Here is a 14,759-nt window from a genome sequence, read left to right on the forward strand (position 1 = left end):
ATAATTCAGGGAATACTTCCCATGAGTGCTTCCTGAGGCATCGAGCAGAGGATGAGCTTCAGAAAACCAACCTGCCAGGAAAGACAGGACCTAAGGACCAGTGGCCAGCATCAAATACGAATTTACTGGTAGGACAACGAGTGGTAACAAAGGAGACAGCAAAATATATGATGACGATATATTCTGATAAAGCAATTTTAGTATAGCTATCAGTAAAATTAGGGGAGGGAGGAGTATCTGAAAAGGAGTTTTGCTCACTGATTGTATAGACAGTAACTGGGGTGAAAGGATATTGCTTCAAATGCCAAGCTACAGGAGGAAAAAGGGAGAAGAAAGAATAGGCTCCTAGCTAATTTAAATGTTACAGTAGGAAACCAAAAGAAAATAGCACCTCCTCCCCACCCCTGACAAAGAGCAAAGCAAGGGTATTATAAAAAGGTATCAGCATAAAAGCAAAAATGTAAAAAAATATAAATCTTTGCACCCAAATGTACACCAAAAAAGTACAGTAACAGAAGACTATGCCAATTATTAAGTAGTCTTCTTAGGAAAAAAAAACAAAACCCAAACCTGAATATGACCAAACCTCTAAATCACAAATTTACAGGAAATACAGGGACCAGAGAGCATGTTGGCTACCACCACAGGAATGCAATCAGCAGACTCCAGACTGTGAAAAATTGCACAGGACAAGTACTCAGTTTCTTCAACAAAAATGGGGGAATAGGACCTGTAATAAATAAGAAATGACTTAAAGACCACATCAACCAACTGCAATATGAGAATCTCGTTTGGATTCTAACAAATGTGTACATATTTGTATACATATATTTAAATATTTTTATTGTATTTTGGTAGGGGAAATGTGAACACTGGAAAATCAACAACATTGTGGAATTATATTGACTTGGAAGGCTGTGACACTGGCATTATCACTGTGTTTAGGGGAAAGGAATCTTTGTATTTTAGAGCTACATACTGAAAACATTCATAGATGAAATTCCACGATGCATGAGACACGCTTCAAAATAATGGGAGGATGAAGTGGACAGAGATAAAGCAGAAAGGCTGGTGGTTGATCCAACTGCTGAAACTGGATGATAGGTGTAGGAAGATTCATTATACTATTACCCTATGTCTGAAATGTCCCCATTATTTATATATTTAGATAGATAGATATATAGTTTATTTTTTTGAGAGAGAGAGAGAATGAGCGAGTGCATGGGAGGGGGTTTGAGGGAGAGAGAGAGAGAGAGAGACTCTTAAGCAGGCTCTAAAGTGAGGCTCGATCTCACTACCGAGATCACGACCTGAGCCCAAATCAAGGGCTGGGCACTTAACCAACTGAACCACCCAGGCACCTCTATAATTTATTTATTTTAAAGTTAATGTGAGGTTCAATCGCTCCATTTTTTTTTAAGATTTATTTATTTTGGAGAGAGAGGGAGAGAACGTGCATGCGCGAGCAGGGGGCAAGGAGGGGGGTTGGGCAGAGACAGAGAGAATCTCAAGCAGACTCCCTGATGACCGGATGAGCACGGCGCCTGACACAGGGCTGGATCTCAACGCTCTGAGATTGTGACCTGAGCCAAAACCAAGAGTTGGATGCTAAACCAACTGAGCCACCCAGGCGCCCCTCAACTGCTCCATCTTAAAATAAAATGGCTACAACTAGGTTTTCAAACAACCCAAGGAATAGTCTCAAAGTTCTAGGCCCCCTACTTTTTTTTTTTTTTTAGCCCTTCTCTAGTTAACTGATAGCAAACTGTTTTAAACAGGGTCTATTTAAACTAGGCCCTGAAATTCCCACCCAAAACAGTCAGTACTAACCAATGATGACCACAATGGACAAGAAGACCTCTCTGACTTATAAACAGTAGTCTTTTGTCAAACCTGGACCAAGTATATTACAGCAACTGATTCTATAATTACTTCGGTCCCCATACTTGTATATCTAAAACTGGTCATTTCATCGAAATTGTTAGCTGACATTCTACCAAGCACTTGAGGAATCTTTAAGGCCTTCCACCAAAGCTGCGGTCACTGGGGCCATACCTTCTTGCCCACAACTCAAAGGCTAGGTACCACCCTCCATCGCTAGAGAGTCTGTATCTTGGATTCCTTCCTGAGGATCAACACTAACAATACCAAAGGCAACAACAGTCCTACTCGATGCCCAAGAACTGACAGAGAAGGAACTTTCCAGTCCTCAGGAGTTCAACAGGGTCAATTCTCATTTAGGGGTGACCATGATTTGAAACCAGAGAGCTTATCATTTCATGGACCTCTGAAGGGCCACTCTCAGGCCAAAATGCAGCAAGTCAGATGAAGCCAAGCTACTGTCCCCTCACCCAGGCCACCTACAGTAACAGGAGAGTGGGACATGACGCTCAGAATAACTGTCAGCAGCTGAACGGCCCAGAGTCAGACACAAAGGGCCATCAGTGGAATGTAGTTATTATTAGGCCCAAAGATGGTCTGATTTTAACAAGAAAAGGATGAATTTTAAAAGGAGGTGAAGAGCCTCTAGTCCTTGGAGACATGCTGAAGAGCACTCAGTCTGGACCCCTGAAGCATCTCTCTCAGCTGTGAAAAAGCATTCTGGTATGTTCTGAGAAAAAGGATGCCAAGCCTCCAGAATGACAACGCACTGTGGCATAGGAAAGGCTCCATGAAGTCCGGAAAGCGAGGACACCTGTCTGTGCTCCCCCGTGTTACACACACTTGATTCAACCCCCTTGGTGGGTCCTTCCAGGAACACCTGCTCAAGTGGCCCACCACTCTGGAGTGACAGAGACTGGGAAGGTGAAAGGCAGTGAGGACCTGCGGCAGACAGCACTCAAGTGACCAACATCTTCAAAAGCTCCCACTGAGTCGGCCCCCGGCCCCTCTTCCCCCTTCCCTGCTTCTCTTCTGGCCCTGTTCTGGTTTGCCTTCTCCGGCCCCTCCTTCCCCGTGAACCTAGTCCCCGCTGACCCTCTGAGAAACCTTACCTTTCTCAGCTTCCTTCCTTAATTGACCATAATGCGGAACTGAAATAAATCTAAATTAAGCTGCTTTCTATGAGAGACCCTAGGCTTTCTTCTTTTTCTTTTTGGGCTCTTTGTGGGCCTGGGGTCATGAGACAAAAAAAAATTCACTGGAACAGAAGGCCCAAGATGACGAGGATTTTTGCTTGGTGTGTTCACTGCTATAGTCCCTCCCCCAATGATTTAATAATTATTTATGAACAAATCTGTGAATTCCTGCTATGTAAGGTCAGTTTAAAAGCTACTAGGAGGAATCAAGAGAATGAAGCCGTGAGGCTTACGCACTCGGGTTTTATGGCCCGATTTCCGGTAGGGAGGGAGAAGCCGGCTACACCCTGTGATGGATGGTCCTCACCTGCCGGCAGGCCACTCCCTGAGCCCGCCAGCATCCACTCCCTTGGCCAGCCTCTCTTCAGAAGGCAGTCATTCTGAAGCTAAGGTGATCGTTTTAAATAATATCCCTTGGAAATGCAGAAATGTAAATTAGGCTACACATTCAGATCTACTAAAAAATTCATAAACCCTTCTACATATGCTAGTTTATTTTAAAAAGCAAAAGGGGGGGTTCTTTTTTTACGAAAGTGCTGCATTTTGGTTCAGCTAGAAAAGCGTCTACTATTTGCCTGCAGTAAATATCCCAACGATCCTATGATAAGTAGGAAAAAACATTTCCACATCCTAATTAACCATTTTCAAGTGGCTATTCGAATGATGTATTTTGAATGAACGATCTGGGTTTAATTTAACAATGACAAAAAGCCTAATGACCCATCCCTGTGGTTTTACCAGGCCATTTCTTAAAATGAAGATCTTCCCAAGGTACACGGGCTCAACGTCGCCCATTAAAAAAGAAATCTGTGAAAATTAGAATGGAAGTGCATTTAAGACATTTTACAAACCCCAAAACCGAGTCACTTTAAAAGTACCCATCATCTTTCCAAGTAGAATAATTCTCCATTTTTTTAAACACGCTCTTGTTTTCTCTCAAACATGCACTAGCAAAGTAGAGTAACAGAGAGCCAATGTCCCCACCCCCCCACCACACTTCTAAAATCGCCAGTGTTTTCCCCAGAAGCCAAATCTATATTAGATTCCTGTCTATAAATACCTCCTTCCAATAAAAAGACACACCAAATAATTTCCAAAGTTCTTCGTGATAATACCTCCTTTGTTCTAACTCTGCTAAGCAATCCCACTGCCTACATAGGTCATTCTTTGTAAATTACTGGATTGTTTTAAGAATTTTATAAACACCCTTTGAAATAACCTGAGTCACCTGGGGTAAATCCAAAGGAAGCTAGATATTTTGCCTCCCTCAGGAACTTAAAGACACAAGAAAAGGAGTAAGTAAGCGTTTCTCCTCTTTTCATTTTCCCTATTATTTTTTTCCACTTGGTCAGGAACAAGGCACTCCCCTGGCGAGTGCCACCACACACCTTTTCTTTGAGCCACTGAGTTTTCCTCCCACAAACAGCCACCTCCCCACCCAATGCTCACAGCTTTGGGGAGGGCCATAACCAGGGCCCCTAATTCCCTTCTAATTACCCTCTAATGCAGGGCTGGAGAACCCAGGGCAGAATCTCAAAATGTCCTAAGCCATACACAGGACCCTTATTATCAAGGTTGGGAGGTCTGGCTTGTTACTGTTTTTTTCAGAGTGTGTGTATGGGTTTTTTTTTGGCGGGGGAGGGGGGTTGTTGTTGTTTTTTAACGAATGGATTTATGCAGACTGCTACATGCCTGGATTATCATTTTACTAAATATTTAAAATTTGCTAATAACCAAAAACCATCTATTGCCACTATCGGATGTTGAGCCTACGAAATCTGTAATCTTGGCTGGCGGTGAGGAGGTAGGAAGGTGAGGGAGGGTAATTAGCCCTGGACTTAAAAGCAACTCAAAGTACATATCCGTGGACCTACTCTGGATTTGCATTGTACATACATTATGTGTAATACATGCAAAAGTGAGATCTGTACTTTTCCATTTTTTAAAGTTAATTTCTCTGAATAAGTAACTACTTGACCAGATTACACGTAACAAAAATCTCCTCACATATGGCATCGCAGGAAATACTGCAATTACTGACGAATTAAAAAAAAAAAAAAATCCTAAGAAATTACCCTATCTCATCTTCCAGTAGATTCTTTCCATGGGAGTCTTCTGGCTGACTGAAACCCTTTCCTTTCAGATTCACACCTTACCCAATTCCTGAACCGAGATTTAACTCAGGCCCCAGATCTTCCTCTCAATCAGCCCCTCTCCTCCAGAAATGATGCCTATTCCTCTAATCCAATGGTAATGAATATGCATCTTGGCTTCTGGACCAGGACTGTTATTTAAATCTTATTACAAATCCTATTACGTTAGCACGGACCCCAGCCCTTATCTTCCCGTAGCTCCCAGCCTCCTTAAAGGCAGGGATCACATCATCACACATTTCAACATGACAAGTCAAGTGGCGTAATCAACTAGAAGCTGTTGAACTGCAACTTCATTTCCACCACCTTCCCCACTGGATGGCTGGCTGATCTGTTATTTGCCAGAGCCATGACCATGAAGTGACCAAAGGGAAAGGGCAGGTGGGAAGGGAAGGTGGGTAAACCACAGAGCGAACAATCCATCCCTGAGCAATCAAGGGAAAAGGACTTCCTTCATCCTTACAGATCTCTCGGCCCACATACAGCACGACTGGCTTTCTCTCAAAATTATCAATCAGTTGGGGGATCACAGAGCACGATCGTTCTTAGGTTAGGGTTAATTGTGATCAATGACAGATGTCTCTAGACGTCGAATTTCCTTTTGTTTCTCTTACCTTGGCACTAGGCTTAAGTGATCACACTGCACGATACATTCTGAGCTTGGAAACCCACAGGCCCCAACGGATCAATAACCCATGTTTAAGCTGTGGGTTCTTTATTGGCTATTTTCAGTATAGCCAAAAACCATGAAGAGTGGTGGATCATGTTAAGAGTTGAACCAGAATTTAGAGAAACACTTTGCCCAAAGCCCAGGGAGGGAAAAAAGGGAAAACGGCTGGTTATTTTATTTAGAAAAGGTTTCAGACAGGCCCTTAAAGGGTCATCAGACCAGCTGAGGTAAGCAGGACCTAACCACTTCAACATGACAATTATATGCTTTCCTCATACTTGCAGCAAAGACCCTATAACTAGCTCTGATAAGAATTTTCCCTTAAAAAAAAAAATCTCAATTTCCTTCTGGGGCAATTTAAACTATTCTCATTTTGCCCCATTCTTCAATCACATATTACAAATATTTGAAGACTGTCATTCCCTAAAACTTCCTCACCTTATCTTCTCTAGCTTAATAAATCCAATTTCTTTCAGTTGCCTTCAAAGGGCCTATTTGCCAAAGCTTTAATCAACTCTATCCTCCCTCACACCCACAATGTCCATTCTGTTCCCTGAGGAAGCCAATAAACATCCTTTAAAAATGGCTTAATGCGGAGAATAAATGCAGAATTATCTTCCTGCTCTTTATTTCTGTTCGTGAAAATGTACTTTTCATTGTATGACTGATACACAACACACAACTCTTTAAAATCCCCAAATCCTACCATTAATATTACATAGCCATGTTCTGGTGACTTCTGGGGTGTAGTTTTGCCCTTACATGGACCTGACCCTAAGAAGAATCTCATTTGTATCTACCATCATGTCTGTGAAATTGAGTTTCAAATACACGCAGCCTGGAAACAGACAATAAGCAAACACAACAGAGACCAACATCATATTCCTCCCCTCAAACAGGCTGCTCCTCTTCTGGCTTTATTTTCCATTTATTCCAGAGTACCATCAGTCCTCCCAGGAACCCATGCCTCCGGGAACTCCTGCTCCACCCTTCCCCTCAATGCCATCCACCCTGACACATCCAAGACGCCTGTGAATTTGCCAAGTGAACTAAGTCGGCCACCTATAGCTTCCTCATGTCTCTCCTAAGTGTTTTCCCTTCTTTCCAGAGCACACACCCCTTCACCCAGAGGCCATCTAAAGAGTCTGACTGTCTCTATACCCAGGTCCCCATCAACACACAGCTCAGCAATGAGACTGACCATCCTAAATGAGGCCCCTGAGAAACTCTCCCTTAGATACTGGTGTACAAATGTTCATAGCAGCATTATTCAGAACAGCCAAAAGGGGGAAGCAACCCAGTCACTGTCCACTGATGGATGAACAGATAAACAAAATATGGTATAAACTTAACACATGTGCATATGCATATGCATACACACATACATATATCCATACATTTCCTTCCTTAAAAAGGAAGGAAATTCTAACATATGTTACAACATGGATGAACCACCCTGAAGACATTATGCTAAGTGAAATGAGCCAGTCGCAAAGGCAAATACTGAATGATTCCACTTATATGAGGTCCCTAGAGTAGTCAAATTCATAAATACAGAAAACAGAATGATGGTTGCCAGGGCCTGGGGGAGGGGGTAAAGGGAGTGAGTGTTTAATGGGCGCAGAGCTTGTTTTGCAAGATGGATAATGTTCTGGAGATGGGTTGCACAACAATGTGAATGTTCTTAACACTACTGAACTGTACACCTCAAAATGATTAAGATAGTAAATGTTATATATATTTTACTAAAATGTAAACACACACATGCGTGCATGTGCCCCTCCCTTAGTCTTGGTTACTCACAGCAAGGGGGTGTCTAAGTTTTCGGAGCAGGATGGGGACTGGATGGAATGGTGCAGCGAGCAGCCTTGGCTTAGTCAGCAAATCCCAGAGAGCCACTGCCAGGTCAGGTCCACCTTAGCCCTGACCTCAAAGCTCTTTTCAGAATCTGGAGCAAACTCAACACTAGATATGCCCTCCTTCCAATGTTCCTTGAGGTTAATCAAAGAGCCCACCTTTCCAGCCTCTTCCCCTCCAATTCCCTAGCCACCCGAACCATCACACCACCTGAAAGACTGGACAATCCTCAAATTAGATCTTAAGTCTTGTCCCCGGTTCCCACAGCTTTCTTCCAACTGAAGCCTCAACTACAGACACTCTACCCTCTAACACACAAAAATTAATCTCAAATATTATCTCCCACATGGACACTTCTACTGATCTCTGATCTCTCTCATCTGCCCACCAAGACATGAACTCCTCTCCTTTGAAATCCTGCCTGAGCACTTTGCGCTCCTTTTGACACCAAATTCACTTTAAATCAGAGGCTGTGTTCTTAGTCCATCCCTCCCCCACCTCTAGCCCACACCTGCAGGGCCTACAAGGACCAAGACCTAGGGATTGACAGATCTTCCTTAAACTCTTTTTGAAATGTTTACTGAGCATTTACTATGTTCAAAGCGCTGGACATGTGCTAGAGAACAGATGTTAAACTCGTATTTACCGAGCCCCCGCTGTGTCTGGCCTGGGGCACTGGCCAAGTTCAGCCTGGTCCCTCACTCCTAGGGAAGGCAGTCACAGAAAAGCCCCTCACTCTTATGGTGCTTTCAATGTCACCTTACAAGGTAATATGGTTCCTGGACCCTATGTGAACTACCCTTACTTAGTCACCTTGAGAAAATGGCCATTTTCCCCTCCTAAACTTTCATCCACAAATCTGTATCCACCAAAATGGGCTAAAAATACGGTGAAACAAAGAACCAGGCAGAGAACTATGCATTGCCACTAACAGGTGAATTAAAAAAAAAAAAAACACACACACACACAAAAACTAGACATTAAATGTGTACATTTCATCTTCCTACTAAAAAAAAAAAAAAATCACCATTCTACATAATCTGGTTTTATTCCATTTCCAATTTTTTTTTCTAAGAGACAAAGCTGAAAGAGGAACATAAAGTCAGCCTGATATGGAGTCCCCGTGCTGTCCCCATGAGGGACACCATGCTAGGCATGTTACGTGGATGATCTCACTCACTCCTTTTGGGAGCCCAGGCCACCATCCCTGGGTCACACATGAAGAACTGAAGCTTCCAGAGAGGAAGAGTCTTTTCCCAGAGCACACAGCCGGCAAGGGGCCAAACTGGATAAAAACCCAGGTTGTCCATTTCAGAGCCCAAGGTCTTAACTCTGGATAACAATTTAGCTTAAAGTTTGCAAGTGTTGAAAACCTAGCTGTCAGAAAAGGACGCACTGGAAGATACCTAAGTGTGTCAAAACCAAAATGTAAGCATGAAAGCTAAAGCGTAAGTTGAATGGAAAAATCAGCAGATGTGAATGTTTTCACTGGAGAAATCTTCTGGCTTGTTTGTCTTGGGGGGGGAGGGGGGAGTCCAAGATCTGTTCAGTCTCTTGAGTAGTGATTCCCAACTGTTAGGTCAAAAGCTCTATAAAATGCAAAACAAAAATTAAAGTTTATTTCACTTTAAAAGCCATCATGTTAGTACTTATTGATACCTGCATGCGAAGATGACAAAGAGAAACAGTCAGATTCTACATACTCACAGAGCTCACTCACTGATTAGGTGCCTGACCCATCCCAGACCCTGTGCCAGACATCTGTACCAGAATCGCTTCCTGATTTTTAGGACAACCATATTAGAGTAGGCATGATTTCCATGTTAGGAATAACAAGAATTCCTATTTTACAGATAATAATTATGACTGACATGTACTGAGCTTGTACTAGAAAGCACGTCAGGCAGCACCGTTCTAAAAACTCTCTGGAGAAACACGTTTACTGGCACAGAATGGTTAAGTAATTTGCCAAAGTCACACAGCTGAAACTAAGAAGAAAAAGTAAATTCAGCAGGGTAAACGACTTGCTCCAAGGCGCCAAAGGTGTCAGCCATAAAACCAGCAGGCCAATACCAGGCTGGCTTCACTCCTTAGGCCTGTGCTCAGTCCACCAGGTACCTGCATAGTCCCACCATCCGTGCTCACCGGGTCCTAAGGCTAAATGCCTACATGTGTAAGGCTGGCTGTAGACAGCGGTATTTCCTAGAGCCTCCTAAAGAGCACAGGTCCCATCAAAAGGGGCAGAGTTTTCAGTTCTTCAAAAGAACAGACAAATCGAGATCTTGACATAAATTCTCCAGATTTGTAAGTATTGCCTTGATGTTTTCTTAAAAAGCATTGGGGGGGGCGGGGGGGGCAACAAACACGTCGATGGGCTATCAGCCGTAACCTCTCTCTACCTATTTAGAGTCTGAAGTCAAAAGATGGGTTGTCTCAGGTCCCAAACATCCCAAATCAGAGGTACTAGGCCAGGCTTCCTCAAAGTCTCCTCCCTTTCAACAAAGATTTACACTGGCTTTGCCCTAGATTCACACTCGTACCTCTGCTTACTCCCTGGTAGGCACTCCTCGATCTGGATTTTGCAGTCATGCAGCTACCCACTCAAGTTACAGAAACTGCCCATGAAATGTTGCATATTTAAGATCCCTTCCCATGTCTTTCAATCCCTTATTATGAAAGTTAACCACACATGAATGCAGCAAAATAAAGCACTTCCCCCCATCCCAGCCTGTCCACCGACCCTCAAACTAAATCCATTCTGGAGCAAAGGCTGCTGCAGCCCTGACCACTGCCTTTCAGGGGTTCCCGTCCTGCAAGGCCAGCTTCAAGAATTCCACTTGGACACTGCAGCTCATTTCCTGGTGTCCTTCTTTAATCAGCTGGGGGGAAACTTGAGGAAATGAGTCAAAATCCTAAGGGCAACTTCCAGCAGCGCCAAAAGCAGCAAAATCCATCACCACATCTGTCCCTAAACACGCTACCAGGGAAGCCCACAAAGCACCTGGCACGTTTCTAAGAATTTATCTTGGGCTAGGAGTGGGAAACTGCCCTTCTGTATCTCACTGTGCCCATTCAGGGCAAATGATCAGCGGTATTAACTCATTCCTGGGAGTCTGCTCTTTCACAAGTATGCCACAAGTATATAATGCCGAAAGCGTTTTTATTTTCTGGAGAGGGGGATGGAAAAAAACTCTCAGCTGGGGCGCCTGGGTGGCTCGGTTGGTTAAGCGACTGCCTTCGGCTCAGGTCATGATCCCAGGGTCCTGGGATCGAGTCCCGCATCGGGCTCCCTGCTCTGCGGGGAGCCTGCTTCTCCCTCTCCCGCTCCCCCTGCTTGTGTTCCCTCTCTTGCTGTGTCTCTCTCTGTCAAATAAATAAATAAAAGCTTTAAAAAAAAAAAAAAACTCTCAGCTGACTTCCACCATCATTTTAGAGACAGCTTATCTTCATTTCTGAGGGCCTCTGGAATGGGACAGCTAACACCTACAGCCCTCTTGCCCAGGATCAACTGCCTACATACTCCCCAGGGAATCGATATTTAATGACTCCCCTCCCCAGTGAATACTTCCCTTCACACTGAGAACACGAACTCAGACATCCTAAGACAGGCAATTCTAGGTCTTTTTTACCAAAATTTGGAAGGTAATGACCTTGACCATCCTGTATTCCCCAAACCTCCAAAAATACCCTGGCATATAATATGGGCTCATGGCATAGTTTCCAATGAATCACATAACTGATTCTGTTAAGGCATGTGAATGGATATACAGTTGGGCATATATGTTGGGCTAATGTCAGGCTTCACCACTGATTATTTTGGTAACTGACTTACCCTCAGCCAGTTTCTCCTGCTATAAATGATAGGGCTGGCAAGAGTACTACTACCTCCAGGGCTTGTTGGAAGGACTAGAAATACCATGTAAGGCCCCCTCCCCCCACCCCAGCATGGGCCTGGCCCAGTTTTGAATAAAGAACAACTATGTACAACACACAAAGTGAAATTTAAGGCACATCAGAAAATGTGTTGCAATAACACAGCATACATAATTTATCAAGTCATAAGAAAAAATCTGTGGATGAGTGGGAAAGACCAGAATGGGGATAAATGACTTTTCTGGACTTTACAAGACCATCATATTATTCCCAACAGGAAAAGATCCAAAATGTTCCAGGGCCAGCTGCTGGGTATGACTGTGGCCTCACACCTGCAGGAACAAGGGGCAAGTGTGATTCACTATTCCCTGCAGGCTCATCTTGCTGGGCACAGGAGTCATAAATACTGAAGGGCGTGGTGATGGAGGGTCCTATGGAGTTGGCACCTCCTTGATTGAATTCCAAGAGAAGCTGGGCAAATGTGTGTGGATGGAGGAGGGAACAGGATAAACCACACCTCCCTGCTTTAGCTTGTGGTCCCTGGGACCCGGAGAGGCAGAGGAATTTCAGGGACACAGAAAGGAATCAGGAAAAGAATTCAAAAAATTGTAGTCTACACTCAGAACACTGGAAGAGGAGAATCTGGGACCCAAAGGATCCTTCATGATGCAGATGCCTCACTGTCCTCTTGAGGAAATCGGGATCTCCCGAATTTAAACGACCTTCCAAGGGCAAACAGCTAATAAATGCTGGAAAAGGAGAACCTGAAGGGCAGCTCAAGGCTCTGTCACTATACGATACTGCCCCCCAGGAGCCAGACCTTAAAATTCCCTCTGCCAAAAATCTATTGGATGGAGCAGGAATAATTATGAGGAAGAAGGAAGCAACTGATTCATTTAATTTTTAAAAAGGGAACTATTCTGTGTGGTCTTTCTCGTGCCCTATTCGGGTCCGTCCACATACCTTAACTGAAATTAAAAATGCAAGGCACAAAGACGTAAGAACAAACGTGTCATTTGAAGCTTAAGCGGTCGAATCTGCCACGGAATCCGGGCACTCACTCACGATCCCTACCCCCCACCACCACCACCTCTCAGGGTCCAGATGCAAGGCCTCCCTTCCTCCACAGGAAAGCCCTCACAACAATGCCTTTCAAGCCCCTGGAGTGGGGAGGCTGCACCTTGAGACTTTATGGAAAACGGACCAGTGGTCAACTGAGTACCATGATAGTTCATAGCGATCTTCCTTTTTTAGCCCTCAAATTCCAGTTCAGACTCACTTTCTTTCCTTGCATCACTGGGGTAGCCTTAAAGATTTTTAAAAAATGACCTGGGAGAGAGCAGGGTTTCAAGGATTCGCCGGGCGACCTGCACGCGCTCGCGCAGCAGCGACACCCAGAAAAAAAGGGAAGAAGGGGCAGGAATCTGACCTAGGGCTTCCAGGAGCCTACAAATCCTCCTCCTCCACCTTCAGACTCAAGTTCCCGCGCAGACAGAACCGGATTTTCACTACAGCTTTAAGATCCAAGTAAGATTTGCCGAAACTTCCACTCCATCTCCACCCCCGCCCCAGGCGGCCCTTAAGTAGTGTGGCTATCACGTGCGAAAGGGTGTTGCAAATCTCAAAATTCCCAAAGAAAACGGGGACCCGGAATTACAGGTCGCAGATACCGATTCGAGCGGTTTGCAGAGCCTGGCCAGCCTGTCCGGGCATACTAGCGGGGCCCGGGAGGCGGCCGGGTGGAGGACCTGAGCGTCCCAGCGCCCGGTCCCTGCCTCCTCCGGGAGCAGGCGGCTAACGCAGCCACCAGCCGCTCGGAGGCGCGTGGCAGGAAAGAAACGGCACCGCGGCGGAAAGGGGCGAGCCTCTGGCATGCGATTTACAACAGCAAAAAGTCTGCAACCTAGCGGCTGCTTTCCACACGCCCTGCCAAGTTGTCCCCGTAGCCGCCACCTCTAGGTTCGCGGGGTCCGGCCCCAGAGCCGCACGCCGCGCGCTCCCCAGGCAAAATGCCTAACCAGGGGGCGCGGGAATGCCGCGAGAAGAGGCGGCAGCGGGTCTGTCCCCAGTTCTGGGCCACAAAGAGCGCCCGCGGTTTGGAAAGCGGCAGCCGCAGAGCAAAGAAAAGGCTCTCCAACTTTGCCCTCGGCGCAGCTAAGAACCTGCGGGCTGCTCGTCCAGTGCGCCGATCACACGCACGCAACTTTCAACAAAAGGCAGCAGCGGCCGCGCCTCGCACCGCAGACCTACCGCGCTGGGTGCGGACCCCGGACCCGCCCGCCTCGGTCCCCGCGTACCCTCCGCACAAAAGCAACCCCGAACTCGCACGCAGCCTGCAGCCCGCAGCCGCACCTCGCCCACTCTTGAGACCCCTCGCTGCCCTCCCCGCAAGACCCCCAGCTCAGCGCCCTCGCCACCAGCGGCAGCGGCTCCTCGCGCAGGTGAGCGAGGCGGGGTGCAGGAGAGTCCCGGGAACGCCTCGAACCTTCCCGGAGCCTGAAAAGCACGGGCAGTGGAGGGCAGTCAGCCACCTCCGCCGACGAACCCCCCCAGCGGGTTCGAGCCCTCGGGGGACACAGGCTGCACCGGGGCGGGGGGGCGCGGCCCAGGGGCCCGCGGCGCTCTCCCACCTGTCTGGACGCGGAACAGGATGAGCAGGACGCAGAGAAAATCCCAGGCGCCGCGAGCGCCTCTCATCGCGGTGGCTGCGCTGGGATCGGAGCTCCGTTCCACGTTCCGGCTCTCGCCCAAGTGCACCGAGCGCGGCAAAGCCGGGCCCCCAGAGCCGCGAGCTCCGAGCAGCGGCCCCTCCTCCCAGCGCCCTCCCCCTGCGCGCCGGCCACGCCCCTTCTCCGCGCCCCCTCTCGCGTCCCCTCCCTCCCTCGCTCCCGGGTCTCGCTCTCTCCCGGCGGCATCTGGCCTCCGCTCCTTCGACGTGCTAATCCCCGGAGGCTGAGACGGCAGGGAGGAGGAGGGCGTGCTGGCCCTCGCCGCCCGCTCCTGACCCTGGAGCCCCTTCATCTCTCTACCTCTCCTCCTCCCTTGTGATGTGGTCGGGGGGCCGAGGCGGCTGCCAGACGAGGGGGGTGCTGCCCGCGCGCTTTGTGAAGCCCGGCACCCAGCGCACAT

At 46.8% G+C, this 14,759-nt stretch overlaps 1 protein-coding gene across 4 annotated transcripts in view; it reads right to left on the bottom strand.

Moving 5' to 3' along the window:
• The window catches only part of KIT (KIT proto-oncogene, receptor tyrosine kinase), an 82,794-nt gene extending 68,366 nt beyond the window's left edge, over positions 1–14,428 (bottom strand). For 2 of the 4 annotated variants that reach the window (XM_081812369.1, XM_081812367.1), the window contains exon 1: positions 14,261–14,428. In XM_081812369.1, coding sequence (XP_081668495.1) covers positions 14,261–14,327 — 67 coding nt within the window. In that variant the 5' untranslated portion in view covers positions 14,328–14,428. The remainder of the gene's footprint in view (positions 1–14,260) is intronic. The other 2 variants (XM_081812370.1, XM_081812368.1) reach the window with 1 other exon arrangement.
• Between the last annotated feature and the right edge of the window lie 331 nt (positions 14,429–14,759).

This window comes from Leptonychotes weddellii, chromosome 2 (assembly GCF_054177405.1).
Source record: "Leptonychotes weddellii isolate Sample4059 chromosome 2, ASM5417740v2, whole genome shotgun sequence".
NCBI lineage: Eukaryota > Metazoa > Chordata > Mammalia > Carnivora > Phocidae > Leptonychotes > Leptonychotes weddellii.